The following is an 18,087-nucleotide window of genomic DNA, read 5'->3' on the forward strand; positions in this document are numbered from 1 at the left end:
GTAGCATTGTGTCAGGTGTTACTGCTGGTTGATATGTCAAACAAGACAGATCTTGTAACTTCTTGTTTGGAAAATGTTTCCTAATTCTTAAATTGTATTATTGGGACCGGATTTCTTCTTGTTTGACTCATTGAATAATCTGCCCCTGGGTTTCCTACTAGTTTAAATACATTGTAGAAGGTATTGATCATGCATTTTCCTAAGTAGTTAAAGCCATAAGTGTCTTCTTATAGTGTTTATGTTATAGGAATGTTTTGAATATCAATCTGCAGACTTTACTCTCATCTAATATAATAAGATTTCAGTAGAATAACTTCCTAATAATATTGTTGTGATCCAACTTTGATCTAGCATCTAATAGTTTTGGTTATAATTTTTTGTAGTAACTGTAATGCTGAAAACTCGGTGAGGTGGCCGCCATTAAGTTTGGGGTTTACAGTGTGCCTATTTATTTGGAGGCTAAAATTAGTGCATTCCTATATTTTTGCTTTTATTTGCGTGCTGGGAATAGTTATACAGGTACTAGTGGGGGATTGGTTTGGATAAGATCTCAGCCTTGATATATTTTTTGTTATATAGGAATGCTCACTCATTTATGTTTTTTCACTGTGTACCTTATAGCTAGGTGTCACGAGTTGCTTGGTCCTTTTATAGGGGTCTTTTTGGTGGGGCAGTTTCTCCAGCTACAAATCACTATCAGCGTTGTTGCTTTTTCAGCAATGAATATATTGTTTAGTTTAACCTCGAACTGACCCGAGATAAGTTACTCAGTGCATATATGGTCCCTTTTTATACTAAGGGGATATTTTTGGGATCATAAAATTAAGGTATGTCTCGTGACAAGACACTCTATGAGGTTTTTGTTTCGTATAAACATTTTTACTGTCTTGTTGCAGTTTTAGACATTTGGATTAGGCTATAGTTCTAATCTCATTTTTCTCTCATAACTGCTTGTTTTCATTGCCTTTATAAGAAATAGTATTTTGTCTTATTAACGTGTCATTTTTATTTATGCAATTGTTATCTTTGAATGGTTTATGCACTATTTGTTTCACAGTTCAAAATTTTAAATGCTGAGCTGGGTTCGAATTCCTAACCCTGATGGGGAGGATAAGCGGTCTAGACCAAAGGGTGATTAGGGGATCTTTTGGGTGTCTATACTTCCCTCAGGTGAGGGGGGGGGGTCTTTGATTTACCCTCATGTTAGGTTAGTTAATTCAAAGTTCCCAAAAATCCCTTTCCCTTCCGGGCCTGTGGAGAGGGGTTTATGCTCGGTTGTTAGGCAGGAAGGGTCTTTCTTTTTAGCGTTTTTTGCCCATATTCTACTAATAGAAGTTTATAAGTTTCAGGTTATGAGATATATTTCCCATGTCTTTTTATTCCTTTTTATATTTCCATACCACACTTATTATTCCCCACTGAATTGGTAGCTGTATGATTATATGTGATTCTTGGAATGTTAAGGGATTACAGCTGATCAAAAAGAGGAGACTCTTCATGCACATGTGCTTTAAATCAAAAGTTGATATAATTTTAGTTCAGGAAACACAATTGTTCAGCTGCCAATGGGAGCATGAAAAAAGGAGGCCGTGGGTGAAAAAGATCATTGACTCCGGAGTTAAATCGAATAGTGCTGGGGTTGCCATAATAATAAAGAAAAAATTCCCCTTTGATATTATTAAATGTGAATCTGACAAGGACGGCAGATGGTGTTTATTTACTACCAAGCTTTCCCACATTGATAAACCCATTGTATTCTTGAAAATCTACTCTCCTTGTGCTAACCAACAAAATTTCTACATGGTTATTTACAACATTCTCTCCTCCTTCCCCAACCACTATTTTATTATAGGAGGAGATTGGAACTCCGTTCAGAACCCCACTACAGATAGGTCGAATGGTAATACAAATTATAATAAACTAGCCGTGTCAGTATTAGCTGAGCTCAAGGAAGATTTCAATTTGCTTGACCCATTTATATCACACAGAAAACCCACTAATAGAGTTAAATTCACTTTTTTCTCCAATTGTCATAAGAGTTGGTCCAGAATTGATTTCTTTCTTCTTTCTTCGGTCCTGGCTAACTACCAAATAGAACTACATATTGATAACAGAAATTTATCTGACCACTCGAAGCTATCCCTCTCCCTAGATTACAATCAGAGGTGTAACAGTAGAAATAGTCCATTGTGGTGGAGACTTAATCCTAATCTACTTCAAAAAGAAGGAATTGCTTTGATTATAGAAGATAACTTAAACCAATTTATACAAGCATCAAAAGACCAGGATATTCCTATAGATATATTATGGGCCTCCACAAAGGCGGTAATTAGGGACATTCTGATAAATAAAGCCTCTTACTTCAAGAAATTATATCTTAAAAGGGAGTCTGAAATGAGCAAGAAAATATCAGAATAAGAGAATAAACTGCAGATCAAATATGATAGCGAGATAGAATCGCAGTTAGTTAAGATGCAGAAAGATTATTTATCTCTACAGGCAGATAATTTATCAGCTCATGAAACCAAAATGCTGGCCAAATATTCCGATTGGGCTCAATGCCCGTCTAGGTTCTTGGTTAGGCTAATTAATCAGAATAAGCCATCACACATTTTCTCTCAAATTTCTTATCAAGACAAACTCTACCATGATACACAGGATATTATAAAAATCTTTCAAAAAATTTACACTGAGCTCTATAGCTCACCTAATGACCCTATCGATTTTTTCGTGCTATATGATACACTTAAAGAATTATCCTTCCCAAAACTAAATACGGATCAATTTCACTTGTTAGATAAAGAAATTACTTCTCAGGAAGTCCTGGATGTGATCAATAACCTCAAATTAAATAAGGCCCCGGGTCCTGATGGATTCACAGCAGAATTCTACAAATTATATCCCAACAAGTTCTCACAGGCTTTATATTTGATTTATAATCATATTCTCCACCAGGGTATAAGTGATCCCCATTTCAATGCATCTAAGACTATTCTTATCCCTAAAGGTAAAGCAGATTCTACCAAACTGGAAAATTTTAGACCCATCTCCATTATTAATGTAGACTTAAAGATCTTGGCCCAAATTTTTGCCAATAGACTTAAAGTACTGCTACCTAGTATAGTCTCTAAAGAACAATCGGGCTTCATTAGAAATAGACAGACCTCGGATCATACTCTAGCTTTAGAAGCTATGATAACTTTGTCGTCTTTAGCTAGGTACCCCCTGTACACTCTAGCAATAGATGCTTCTAAGGCCTTCGATAGAATGAGTATGAAATTTTTACTCTCTATTCTACCTCTATTTAACATTCCTACATCGTTCACAAAATTTATTGAGACCATTTACCACAAAGCCTATACAACACTACATATTAATAATGGTATATGTGAGAGGATTAACATAATTAATGGTACGAGACAAGGTTGCCCTCTCTCCTTTATTATTTAATCTATATATAGAGCCTCTCTTCCTTCTTATTAAACAAAAAACTCATCAGATCATCCCCAAGCTATTTAGAACTAGTATCCCCCTCTCGGCATTTGCGGATGATCTAAATATTTACCTGTCTTTACCAAATTCGGACTTAGAGAAAATCATGAAATCCATTAATATCTTCTCTAAATTTGCCAACTACAAAGTTAACAAAAACAAATCTCAAATTTTTCCGGTTAATATCACATCACCATATCCCCTAAATTTTTCCTCTGATGTTATTCTAGTTAATTCAAGTCTTCGTTACCTGGGGGTAACTTTCTCAACTGATCAATCTATTTCGTATCAGGAGAACATTTCTTCTCTTTGAAAGGAGGTGCAATGGGATTTAAAGAGATGGTCTCAACTTAAGCTTCCCTTTCTGGCACGTGCAACTATTATAAAAATGAATATCCTTCCCAGATTCTTGTATATTTTCAACTCGACTAATTCGATTATCCCTCTATACTTTTTCAATAAATTACACTCAACCTTCTCTAAGTTTATTTGGTCTCCTAAATCGGTGAGAATTTCATATTCTAAACTTATTTACCCTAAGGATTTGGGTGGTGTTTCTCTTCCGGACTTCAAACTTTACTGTGATATTATTCAAAGTAGTAGAATTATTAAGATAGCAAACTATAGTAATACCTCAGATGCCTGGCACCCTAACTGGGTTTTACTTTACTTCAATTATATTAGATCCCTTAAATTCAATCCATCTGCCTTACCTTTCTTGAGTAAAGTTAGTCTAGACAAATATAAAATCTTCTATGGCCTCAAATATAATGTTATCAGATTTCATAAACTATTGTCTTCGCTAAAACTTTTGCAGGCGTTCATTTCCCTCCAACCAATACATCTAAATCCCAATTTAACTCTAAATGGTAACTTGATAAATTTGGACAATTTCCCCCTTATTAAGGATAAGTGCATGTCAGACTTTTTCTTAGTCAAACATCTGAAATTATCCGAGATCAGGCAAACCTTTAATTTATCCAATAAATATACTTTAATAACTAGACAAATCCTTGAACTATTGAATCCATACTATGATCATCCAGACCTATCTAGAGAAAATATCGAAATTGCCAAGGTTATTTGGAAACTTCTTCTGCTAAAAATGAAAATGACTTCCAATGTATATAAATTATTAATCTCTATTAGATCTAACAATGTGCCAGTATTTTCTAAATTCTGGTCAGATAAGGACCCGAGTATAACTCCCACACTAATGATAGAGGCTTTCAAATCAAGTATTAAATTTATCCCTTTTAAAAAATTATTTTATACGCAACTCATGATCACCAATAATGCGTATTTAACACCTGCAATCATTAATAAAATTCATCCCAACTCATCTCCTCTGTGTCCATTTTGTAAGGATCAAGTAGCCGATATATATCACATTTTCTGGAGTTGCAAATGTGTGTACAGACTATGGTGTGCCCTTAAAGTTATTCTGGAGAAAATGGGATATGAAAAATCAACACTTTCTTGGCAATTTGCTTTATTACATAATATTCCTAAAGCTCTGATAATATTCCTAAAGCTCAGCTCAAGGTGGTGATTTCAATTGTCTTATTTATCAAATATTATATCTCATTGCATTGGAAGTGCCAAGCCGCACTAACATGGGAAGGTCTAAAGGAATTGGTAATTAGGCTTATTAGGGCACAAAAGTATCTCTTTTATAAAGGTAATCGCAAGTTCTGTTCTGAAATTTTTGGAATGTATTCTTTGATTGTCTTTTAACCTGAAACACTTTTCATTTTTGTATTATATCTCTTTAATTTATTATCTGTTGTATATATTGTGAATGATATGGGCAATGTATAGTTGTATATAGTTTTTGTTGATGTTTGTACAGTGTTCTTCTGTGGTTTGTATTGTTTGTCTATAAGATAATAAAATAAAAAGATTTAAAAAAAAAAAAAAAAAGAAAATCCTCAGCAGTAGGGGACCCACAAGCCTCCCTCCCCCCTCTTTTCTGTCCATAAATAATCCACCTACAGATCTTCTTACAGTGAATATCATTCCATGTGAAATTTATCTCTTACTTCTTTAGCCAAACAAACCATTGTCATTAACGCAAACAAAACTACAACAAAACTTTGGCTCCCTAATCCATTAAGTAACCAAAACTAAACTCACCTTAATCTCAGACAAAAAGCAAATTGACCTTATCTGGAACAATATGAATGGCAAAAAACACAGTTTTCTTATATGATTCAATAGACAATAATAAAGAATTCCTGGATTCATTATTGATCATGTAGGCGCTGCAAACATGTTAGCAAGATGAGCAACAGCGCTAACTGAATATGCAGTGCTGCTCATCTGGCCTACATGGATATAAGCACACAGCATAAACAAAATGGATCTCATATAGGCAGTGCTGAGATATGAGCAAGTACTTTAGCCCACACATATTAAGACCAAGCACAGGTTCACAGTACAGAATAAGGGGAAGTGAAAAGGGGAGTAGGTACACAAAATGTAATATAATAAGATAGTAAATGTTGTAGACTGGAAATGTTGAGTGTATTCGTATCTTGCTGACAAATATGGCAAAAGTGTATAAGAAGCATTATGAACATAAAACCTGCAAGATTGATGAAATAATAATTACTGTGACTGTCAATCCCAAAGGTGCATGCATAAATAATAATTGACATGCTGATAAAGGATGTGGATAAAGACATAAAGCTGCATTGCAACAAAGGGGAGTGTATCTGTGATATACATGTTGATTAAATGGTTAACATCAGATAATAGTTCTCAAGGATGGAAAATACATTACAGGGTGAATGCATAGAATGCATTCATAGAATATCTGGATGTATATACAGGAATTGATGTATGAAAGCTGACAGCACTGATGAGTAATAAAAGTACATTATAGTTGTAATGTCAGGTAACTCAGAAATGAACATGTCTGTGCAAAGAAATGACTGTGGCACCAATAGGAAAGGGGTTCATTACCTATGAGCATGTAATAGATAGGCAAGTGTTGCATGTTTATGTAATTGCTACATGGCAATCTAGTAAAAACAACAAACATAAACCACCAGTGTTAAGACTGAGCAGATGACATGCCAGGAGTCCAGTGTTGCCACTGCTGCCTTGCAAACATATCTGACATACTAATACTAGGCATGCTCACATGAAATTACAGGGAACAGCAACAGAACAACAATCTGACACTGGCAATATAATAGAAAGTTTTGTAACAGAGGACCAATCAAATCTCCTGATAGTTACCCTGCAGTCCATACAGATAGACATGTTTATGGAATCGCATATCTGCCAGTAAGCTGTATATTGTGATGGAAACAATGGCAGTATAAAACACATCTGGGGTATGACATGCAGTACACGGCATAATTATCTTATGAATAGGTAATGCATATGAGCAAGAAATGACCTAAGAAACATTTGCAACATTTCATGCTAGAACATATGCCTAAAACAAAATATCATAGAGATGCATAACAACCAGGAGCACCACAGATTTGCATGTATCGGTCTCATAAGGAAGAACACCCCTGAAGGTCGGACAGCACTATCATACCATATAAGGTGTACTGATGACCTACATGGTATGACAATGCATGAAAAAGCTGCCCCATGAGTGTGTGTAAGCCACTGTAGTCTGACAGACAGATGTTAGCAGATTCAAACCCTTGCCTGTTATATAAGACTCTTCTCAGACACCTGTATTGACTGCCTGTGTTGCATCAGATAGCAGTGGAGACTGCCACAAACAACTGAACTGAATGTGTATGTCAACACAGAAAGTATGGATATCATATGAACAGTAAAAAGTTAGTTAGAATGACAGACATAAGCTACACATTTTACTGTCCATGCAACACTGAGCATTACAATACGATGGATTGTCTCTGACAAGGAAGCTGTCTCCAACATGTAGGATACACACTTCCCCAGAACTGAATACCAGTATATCTGTGTAGATATGCTGTAAATACCAATAATCAATGCACGTATCACAGGAGGGCTCACAGCACAACATTCTAAAGACCACTCCATACAGCAGCCTGAGTCTCGCACCTGCCTCTTATCATTCTGTGATTACTGGAATACATTTGTTTCTCTTCTGTCTGGTGTACAGTGAATAATTGTTTTCCGCAAGTGCTCTGCTTTCTCCAAATTTTAATACTTTGCCCTTGTTCCCCAGTTTTGTCAAGATCAGCTCTTTCTGCTAGTAGGTTTGCACCTTTACTAGTAAAGGTCTTGGATGCATTCTAGTGGCCAGATTTGGAGCATACACACAGTGTGCCCTTTCAATTAACAGTTCACACCAGTCCAGTTGCTTATTTGTGCCTTCATAAAATTAATGCAGTCTGTTCCTGCCAGTTTCTGTGGTACAGCAGAAAATCTCAGATTTCCTATATGCTCTTCCCTCTAATTCAACATTTTTTGAAACATCTCTTCTTGAGCAATCTCTTACTCAGCCAGCCTTTTCTTAATTTCAGTTTCTTATCTTTGCAGTTTTATCAGCTTGTCTGAATATCTGTTTAAAGTTTCATACATTTTGCCAGCCTTTTGCTATTTGAGTCAATATATTCCTTCAGTGGTTTGTTTGTTTTAATCAGCTCTGAGCACATTTGACTTATTTTTTCTTCCAGATTACTGGTGGGCTTGTCTTGCACCATATATGGAGCCTGAATTGTTTTTTTGCTGAACAGCTGCAAGATTCTGCCCATTCAATATTTTCTCTTCACTTTTCTAGTTGATTTTCTTTCAGGCTCTCTTGATTTCTTCTTTGCAGACATCCAGGCAGTGTACTTACAAGCCAGTAACTGAATTTTACTCAAGGTTATAGTATCTCTGGTTGTAGTTTCTCAATTTCTGTTTTCACACTGGAAGAACTGAATTAAGTTGTTGATCAGTGTGTAGCCATCTTGGAAATCTGCTCTTTATAGGTTCATAGGTAAGTACTAGCCAAGTTTCCCTTGCAGGCCATTTTAAGCCAAGCCAGTTTCCTTTTTTATGCTCAAAATAAACTATCCTATTCGGTTATAGATTGGCCTCACCCACAGAACAGTGACACATGAGATCATGCATCATGCTTATACTCACCATGCACAACATGGTGGAAGAAGTGGATTTTGTATTTAGTTTGCATTAAACTGGTCATTGCTGACAAAGCCACTGACCTACGTTTACTAAAATAATGAAGACTGCAATTCCATGTGTTATGCTGGTAATTTTTACTCTGGTTTACAGTCAACACAGTTATTATGTTTGTAATTTTCATGGTTTAAAAAAATAGAACAAAAGAATATTTTCTTGTGAGTCTGTAAGAGATTAGAAGCAAATTTTAAAAACAGAATACTAAGTTAAGAAAGCTGGCAGAAGAAATTCAGGTTTTGTTGAAAGAGTAACCTAGTCTAAAATGCCAGATTCTATAATTTCCTTTGTTTTTCTTTTGTTTTTGTACTTAGTATGAATTTTACAATTTTACAGGACTTTGGTGGAAAATGGAAGAACAGTGGCTTTGAGTATAAATTCATTTAAATAAGGCATTGTCTGAACTGACAGCCTAAATTTTGTAATAGGGTGCCTGACAGACAAAAGGGTAAGATCATATTAAACTCTTAAGTCACTAGGAGAAATCAGCATTGCAAAGCATGATATGAGCGGAATCAGTTCCCTAAAACTTTTTGAGTACAAACTATGCACTGTTCTATCAGATGAGATCACCTCACTGATATTGAGCCCCCCAGAATCTTTCCACTAGAAATTAATTGCCAGTGTGGTTTCTAGTTGTGCACTAGCAATGAGTTACTTGTTTTCACAAATTTCCTTTCTCTTTGTCGGTGCATCTGTGGAATTAGTATATATAAATTCAAGGTGTCGGCGGGGGTCCTCCACATAGGCATTGAAGGGAGATACCCCTTGCAAAAAAAAAGTGCTGACATTTAAGTTTTTCTTCAGAGTAAGTTCCTGAGTATATATGTTCAGCAAGTTAGTTACTATCGCCATATTTTAACTTGGCAAATTATAGTGAAAGCATATAAAACCCCTTATTAGTCTAGCAGGGTTGAAACTCATCTTGTAGTAGAAGCAAAAAAATATATATACTTACGTTAAATTATTTTGTCCAAGGATATATGCAGACAATTCCTTTGCTTAGGTACATACATTTTTATTCAGAGGATCTCTCAGAATCTTTGACTTACTGATGCCAGAATACCTACAAGTATCTAATCTTATGCCTGCAACATACACTTGTGCATAACTTGCTCAGAAATAGGTTTGCTCACCTATTGTGACTGGCCCCGTCACTCCACCCTAATTATGTGTCTGTTTGCTAGATACAAGGTATATATGAGGCTGTGAGATAAATTTTCTGGTTTAATTCCTGTTTGTACTACATTTGTAGCAATCAGCTTGCTACAACTTACTCTGTACAAAGCACAGGTGTGCTAAACTCCCTCTCTGTACCGACATTCAGAAATACCAGTACAGAAAAAAGAATGCAGGAACTGCACTTCACAACTGCACCCCATAACAACTTGTGCTTGGGGTGCTGTCCCCTTTCCTCCACCCCTGCAACACTACTGTTCATACAAATGCACAATATTTCCCAGAAGGAGCTACTGTTACCTGTCCAATGCCAGCATCCACGATCTAGTGCAATCTGGACCCAAGATCTCATGTAATGAACTCTCTCCTAATGAGTGTACCCATATATTAAGAATTATAATAGCTTATATTCAACAGTTTGTCTTCTAAAAGGGTTAAGGTCAATAGTCACAACACTGGTGTGAGATTACCCTTATAAACTAAGAAAAAACATGCCAGATGCAAGCCTTTATAACTGAATATGTGAAAACTTAACAGAAAATCAGATAAAACCATGCAAAATACCAGTTATATATTCAAGCCATTAATTATACAGGGAAGAATTAAGAATATATATTAAACAATAGTTGGCAGGGTTATACTCTTAAATGCATCTAAATAGTTGTATTGCTACTACTATCTTGAGACTATTGTAACTGCTGCCAGTCACTTAAAACATTCAGCAGCTGCAAATGACACACAGGCAGATTATATAAGTTTCGGCTTTAGGTCTCTGAGAAAACAGATCATATTTTTCCTCCTCTGCAGTTTCTGTTCACACCGCTTTGCTGATTCTAGGAGTGAATAGAACTAATAAAAAACAAATCCAAAATAAAGAGGATAATATGATAATGATTTGAAATGTCATGATCCACTAGAGCTAGTTCCAAAACATGGAGACTGATTGATAAAAAAAAAAACAGACATATATAGTTTCAGTACACCTAGAAGATGTGTGTTTTCAAATCAAAACAGCCATTTTTCTCTGTATTGAACTAATACACAAGAGTTCCATTTCGACAAGAGGTAATACAGCTTTTGGCAGAATAAAATCGACAGCTCTTGAAAGGGTCAGTAGCATGGTTAACAGATATGAACCAACACAAGTATGCATAGATCCACATGATTAAACCGAAACAGGGCACTGTCTGCTTCAGACTTGTGAAGATGCTGCTAGAGTGCCTTATAGATTCATAGCTTCATAGGTAGGTACTAGGCTATCAGCGCTGGGGCCTATATAAGCCTAGCCAAAAAGGTTCCCTGGCTTTTGCCACCCAAGAAAATTATTTTCTTGTGCCCCTGTCAAGCAGTGCCGCAGAAGTGATCCCGGGGTGAATTTTCTATTTCCCATCCAGTCATCAAAATTTTTCTTAAAGAGGACCAATGACATGAATGGGTTTCCAGAGTATGGGACGTCTCTGAGACAGGAATGTATCCCACCAGCATGTTCTATTTATTGTGATGACAAGGTTTAGGTCCCTGGAGCGTGTGGTTCAGAAAGATTGGGATTTCTTTAAGTGTAACATGTCCATCAGCTCTGGGTTTAACATAGCTTTGTATGTTAGGCAGAGATCGCCACTGAGTATGTGATATGCGACGGAGTACAGCTGGAGTTTTTTGAGACGGTCTGTGTATGGAATCTGTTTGAGGCCATTAATCCTCTTAGTGAGGTAATTCTGTGGCGTCTCCAATTGTTGTAGGTGTCTTGTGAGATACATGCCAAATGGGGCATTGTACTCTATAATGGGTCTGTTGAGAGATGAGTAGAGCGGAACAATGACCTCCTATTTTCTGGACGAGAACCCTTTTGTGATGAGGTGTGCTTCGTAGAAGGATTTCTTGACTACTGTGGAGATGTGGTTATGAAAGAAGAGACTACTGTCCACTTTTGTCCCGAAGTCTCTTATCACACTTTCTGTGTTTAGTGAGCTACCGCCTATGTGGTAGTTCATGGGTACTGAGTTTTTCCCAAAGGGGATGACAGTGCACTTCTTGGCATTGAGCTTGAGGCCGTAACTTTGACACCAAGCATCTGTCTCTGTGAGGCTCTTTTGTAGAATGTCTACATCATTAGGTGATTCTATTATGGCTCGCAGTTTGCAGTCATCTGCGAACTTTGTTAGCCAAAGACCTTCTGTGTTGGCCTGCACTTCAGAGAAGTAGATACTGAACAGGAGAGGACCCAGGACCGAACCCTGTGGTACTCCACTTGTCAATAGTCTGAAGTTGGACTTGAAGTCGGCTACTTTTACTGTGTGGATTCTGTCAGTGAGCCAGTTGGCCACCCATCTTGTGACAATGGGATTTATGCCCAGTTTAGTGAGTTTATCTATAATCCTAGAGTGGGGATGGTATCAAAAGACTTGGTGAGGTCAAGATAGGTTGTGTGCACTACCTTGCCCTCGTCTACGCCTTTAGTGACTGCTTCGAAGAAGTCAATCAGGTTTAGTAGACATGATCTACCTTTTACAAACCCAAACTGAGTGTTGTCCAGGGTTTGGAGGTTACCTATGTCTTTGTTTATAAGCTCCAAGATGATATATGTTCCATGGCCTTGCAGACCAGGCTCATCAGGCTAATGGGGCAGTAGTTTCCGGGATCCGTGGTGGCACCCCCTTTGTGGAGTGGGATAACCGTCGCTGTGCGCCATTCAGTAGGCACATAACCTGAGGTGAGGCTTTGACTGAACATGGTACTTAGGTGGGGTGCCAGTTCATTCTGTAGTTCATGCAGTACACAGCCTGGGATGTTGTCTGGTCCCATGGATGCTGTGTTCTTGGCTTTGGAGAGTGCAGTCTTTACTTGTTCATCCATGATTACAGGGGCTTTGGATTCTTCTGATATTAGGATAGGCCCTTTGGAGGGTGAGAGGGGGGGTAAAGTTAGCACTGAACCTATCTGCCAGGATGTTGGCAATATCAGTTGGTTCTGTATATTTAGTGCCATTGTGCTGCAGCTCAGAGCAGATCTGAGTGTTGCCATTGAGATTCTTGACATAGCTGCAGAATGCTTTGTGGTTGTCTTTGGAATCAGTGGTGATTTTATTTTCATAATTGGCTTTATCATAGATTATAGTCAGTGTTAGAAGTTAATCAAGGGTTTTGGCAAGTTAAACCAGCACACTCAGCTGCCAATCTGAGTTACCATGTAACCTGGACAAGCACATGCATTTGAATAGGCCTCCTGAGATAAGTATTTTATTTTTATGTATGTGTTTCTTTGTTAACTGGGTAAGTCACTGGACACAAGTATCCCTATTCAGATCTGACCCATCAGCATTACCTAGATAAGTGAGTTGCTTAGAGTCACACAGTTTTCAATTGGAAATTGATGGAATATAAGCTAGGAATATAAGAAGAAGCTCTTTAACAGCTTGTAGCCTTAACACCTCTAAGCCAAACTGATGGATCAGTATGTTCATTTAGAAATTATTATGATAATTTTGCTTCAACTACTATAGCTATGGATCACAACTAAACTATATGTGTAGCTCTGTACAGAATGTATAAGAACAGTTAAAAATCAATTTGCTTATATTTGAAAATATTGCAGAAAAATCTCTGTTAAATGCACCCCATCACCCATATTGTCCCTGTGGAGCTCCTGCATCAACAGGCAGTGATACCTCATAATAAAGTACATTTGGTTTCCCCGAATCAGTAATTTGTTTTGTCTAAAATCTATACAGAATTTAATGAAATCAAAGTTTGTTAGTAGCATTCCCTTTACTGTGCCTTTTCTCCCTTTTAGTCTCAACTCTGCAGCCAGTCACACCTCTGATTCTCAGTGTGGTATGTAAATAAGACTGTGCACCTACAACAGACATGGAGCTTTGGGAACCCAGCTAGTTCTGTTCAGTTCCCTATAAAGCCAGCGTCTGTTGCACTTTGTCATAGTTTTACCACTAACAATGTTTTTTATTGATGAGTTTGTTTTTCAGTTTTACACTGAGGTTTCGGGACAGCAGTTTTTGCAGCCATGTGATCCTGCAGAATAGGTAGCACCTTCTGAAGTATCAGAATACAGCAGTAGCTACTGAATAAGGCTATGAAATGTGTGTGTGTGAAAGAGGGAAAGGTCTTCCATTTGCAGAAAGTATTGCTTATTAATTTTATTTATTCTTTGTTAACCAAACTGGTCTCACTGTGCTAGTGACCTCTTTTCAGGGGAGACTTGAGGTTCTATTTTTATTACTAGGGGACATTTAGACAGAGCATCGAGGAACTTCATCTGCTCTTTTCAGTAGGTGCCATTGGGTTCTTGTACATCCATCTGAGCTGCCACCTACTGGTTTACATTTATTTTTATTTTTATTTATTTAACAGGGATCTTGGTTTAATGTTTCATCTGAAGGAAAACAGAATTGGGTGTGACACCTGCCTAATGCCGCACCACTTTGTCAGTTATTCAGCCACCTGTAGTGGAAATAGAACCTACACCCTTCTGAACTTCCAGGACCACAGATGTGTATACTACCCGCTGCATCAATGACACTGCCTATGACTGCCACTGACTTATGGCTTCAGGGATTCTCTGTATTTTCAAGTGTGTATATGTGCACTCTCTTTATTGGCTTATTCTTTTTTTTTTTTTTCAGAACAATCACTAGTGCTTGTCTCCTTTATTAATTCCCTGGCATTCTTCTTGTTGACTAACATGCAGGGTTTATTTCGCAGAACAATTTTCTGAGTATAAGTTTAGCTATACAGCTTGTTTTCCTTTACATTTGCTGGGGACTGCCAGTGATTTCAGATCTTTTTCTTTTAATGTTAGATATTTGAATTGTTGTGACATTCATCTTTTCCCGGTTAGGGGTCGCCACAGCGGAACTCCGGTCCGCTAATGATTGGCAGTTGATTTTTATGTACCGAGTTGCCAGCCCTGATGCACAACCTTCAACGAAGGTACGCCCATTCACGCATGTCTCCATGCAGAAGATGCTCTAACTGAGAGTTGAACTGGACAGCGTCTTACTGTGAGGCGACAACGCTACCGCAGCACCACCACCGCGGATAATGTTAGATAAAACCACACAACTGCCTCCCACCCTGTATAGCCATAGACCATTGATTTACAGCACTCAAATGTTAGATTATTTGAGTGCTGTTCATCAATGGTCTATGACTATACAGGGTGGGAGGCAGTTGTGTGGTTTTATGATGTGCGATATTCTGGGAACTTGATCCTGTTCTGTGGATAAGAACTATGGGATACTTGTGCTTTATCTTTTTTCCTGTTGTCATTGTTGTTTGGATTATCCAAAGTTTCAGAATGATTGTTGTACTTCCTGTTGCTGTTACATCTTGAGGTACTGAAAGCTTCCATTTTATAGGTATTTTTGTTAGCTGAAACGGTATGTGCTTTATATGCTTATTTTCCAATTTAGGATTGTTCACAGTCCTTGTATTCAGAGCAAGCCCTTCATCTCAATAATTGTACATGTATTTCTAAAAACAAAATACATTCTGTTCTAAATCCTCCTTCTTTACTGACTCCAGATCATTCCTTTTATAGGTTTTATTGGGATAAGCCCTTTTGACGGCCACGGTGGTGCAGCGGTTAGCGTTGCCGCCTCACAGCAAGGGTTCTCCGATTCGATCCTCTGCTAGGGTGCCTTGTGTGCGGAGTCTGCATGTCCTCCCTGTGGTCATGTGGGTTTCCTCCAGGTGCTCCGGTTTTCTCCCACATCCCAGTGACATGCTGTAGGTGGATTGGACACTCTAAATTGGCCTTAGGTATGCGTGTGTGTGGGTGCCGGGCTGGCATCTTGACACAGTAAAACTCCACTGCCAATCATGAGTGGACAGGTGATCCACTGTGGCGACCCCTTAATGAAAGGAGAATGTAGCATATGTAGTGATAAATATTGTGGTTATAGCTTTAGAGGGGATTAACACTGCAGGGTGTGTTTGTGCTTAGGTCATGTGATTTCCCCAGTATGCAATGGTTTGAGTAAAGCTTCTGATGAGAATGCGGTGTATTTTAGTCTTTTCTTTAAACAGTTACTGACTCTATTTGTACAAAAACACTATAGATTTTTACAGTACAAATACACAAGTGCCCACCTTTTACATAAGGTTTTGAGAAGGACTGTTGAAATGTGACCCATATATACTTACATGTCTTGTTACCCTTTCTACGTGGTTACCGCGTTACATCTTTTGCTTGTGTACAGAGCTAGATAGATTTTTGTTGTAATTTTTTTTTTTGTGTTTTTTTATAATAATCATGGGGAAATCAATGTTTCTGGCTTGAATAAAATGCTGAATTGAATAGGAAAGTGACAGTAAGCATGCAAGGGGTACCACTGTGAGCCACGAAAGATGCAATTCACGTGGATGTGAGTACTGAGATTTTTTTTTAACATGCTACAGAATGCAAGAATGATGTTTTACTGGTTAGAGCTACTTCAAAAGTGCCTTTCACAGATCTTTAAAAATAGTGTGGACTGGCTGTCTTTGAAGTTCTTGGACTTTGCAGCATGATTTTATATTTCTTTATTTATCTTTATGTCATTTTTAAAAATGTATAATAATTTTGAAAATAAGCATTTTAGTGCAAGTGTTAGTTGTAAATTAGATACCTAACTGTTCATTATTTATTTTAGTTACTTTAATTCTAAATTAGATTCCTAGTTTAGCCATGGATGCGTGAAGAAATGCAAACTTAAATTATGTAGGACTGAGAATGACAAAATAAAATGTATGAAGAAAATCAATTAAAGCCCTCTTAGGAGAAGATTTTCCAGTCTTGGCCACAGTGGTATTAAAATCACATTAACAAAGTATAAGAAAGTAATTGTCCATGTGGTCTGATTGTTCATAAATATAATGCTAAAATATAGCAGTATAGCACGGGGTTTAATGCTGATCATTGGCAGTAAGCCTTGTGCTGTCATGCTACATTCAGTCCCTTTTTGTCTTCACATGTATACTTTGTAATTCTGAGCATATCACTTAGTGTTCCTAGGTTCCACATGAAAAAGAGATAATTTGAGTCTGTAGGACTTAACCTCATTAACAGTGAAACAAATACAAACGTGAAGATAATTCATTCAGTCTTACTAATTGGCTACAAATTAAAGTACATGAACAAATGAAGGCATATTGCAGTTATTAATTTGAAGTATTTATTATGGTTTAGGTATGATACAATCACAAATCAGTGGGAGGTGGTGGCCCCCCTACCAAAACCAGTTCATTCTGCAGCTGCTACAGTTTGTGGTGGCAAAATCTATGTGTTCGGAGGAGTGAATGAAGCTGGCCGGGCAGCTGGGGTTCTACAATCATACATCCCTCAGACGAATACATGGAGCTTCATAGAATCTCCTATGATAGGTAAGAAAGATGTTTCAGACAAATACTTCACACCGCAATTTAATTTCCATTACTGTTTTAAAAATAATTCAGAAAACCGTAAAATGTTATTTTTTCTTGAACTCCTTATTTGTAAAATGTAATAAGCTACAGTGTATTTTTTCCTGGCAGCAGTAGCAAAAGATATTTTGTAACCAACATACATATTCATTTATGTGTTTATTTATTTGTCTGTTATTGTGGTAAGTGGACTGAGCCTACTGGTCCTTCTTCTGCTGAGGCCAGGCCACATGACATGAGCAGGTTAGTACGTATGCACCTGCACAGGTAATATAGTCCATATGAAAAGTGTGTGACTCTGGGAAACTCTTAAGTCCAGAAATTAGAGTTACACAAAGGTAAGTAAGTCAGAAGTCTTTATTTAAACTAACAGCAGCATATGTATATTCAGATTCCACACAAAAGTCACAGTTCAGCTTCTTCTTGTAAGGCCAGATTCTTGCCAAGTATTACTGTATCTCAGTGATTACAGTCTGAAACTTAAACCAAAAAATAAAATAACTAAGGCAAAAGATAGCTTATGCTAAAAACAAACCAGAGAAGTTTATTCCTTAAGCGCTTTCACCCGGTAATACAAGCCTTCTTCAGACAAACAAAAAAACAGTCATATGCCCCATTTAAATACCCCATAATGATGAAATCAATTAACAAATTAACAATTTAAGCAGCACATTGAATTTAAAACAAATAAGGGACTCCTTCAGAATTTCTAGCACTTACAACCCCCCAATACACACTGTCTTGGCAACATTTGAAAGAGTTTGTGAGTTAGACCTTCGGGAACTCTGTAAAAATTCTAATAAATGTAAAAATTTTAATAGAAGAAAAGTTAATAAGAACTTAAATTATAATGAAGAATTTG

At 37.3% G+C, this 18,087-nt stretch overlaps 1 protein-coding gene across 4 annotated transcripts in view; it reads left to right on the top strand.

Moving 5' to 3' along the window:
* The window catches only part of KLHL29 (kelch like family member 29), a 2,735,259-nt gene that overhangs the window by 2,626,209 nt on the left and 90,963 nt on the right, over positions 1–18,087 (top strand). For all 4 annotated transcript variants that reach the window (XM_044062747.1, XM_044062745.1, XM_044062748.1 and 1 more), the window contains one exon: positions 16,993–17,186. In XM_044062747.1, the coding sequence (XP_043918682.1) occupies positions 16,993–17,186 (194 nt within the window). The remainder of the gene's footprint in view (positions 1–16,992; positions 17,187–18,087) is intronic.

Source organism: Protopterus annectens, chromosome 2.part1 (assembly GCF_019279795.1).
Source record: "Protopterus annectens isolate FY-2018-M chromosome 2.part1, PAN1.0, whole genome shotgun sequence".
Lineage (NCBI taxonomy): Eukaryota > Metazoa > Chordata > Ceratodontiformes > Protopteridae > Protopterus > Protopterus annectens.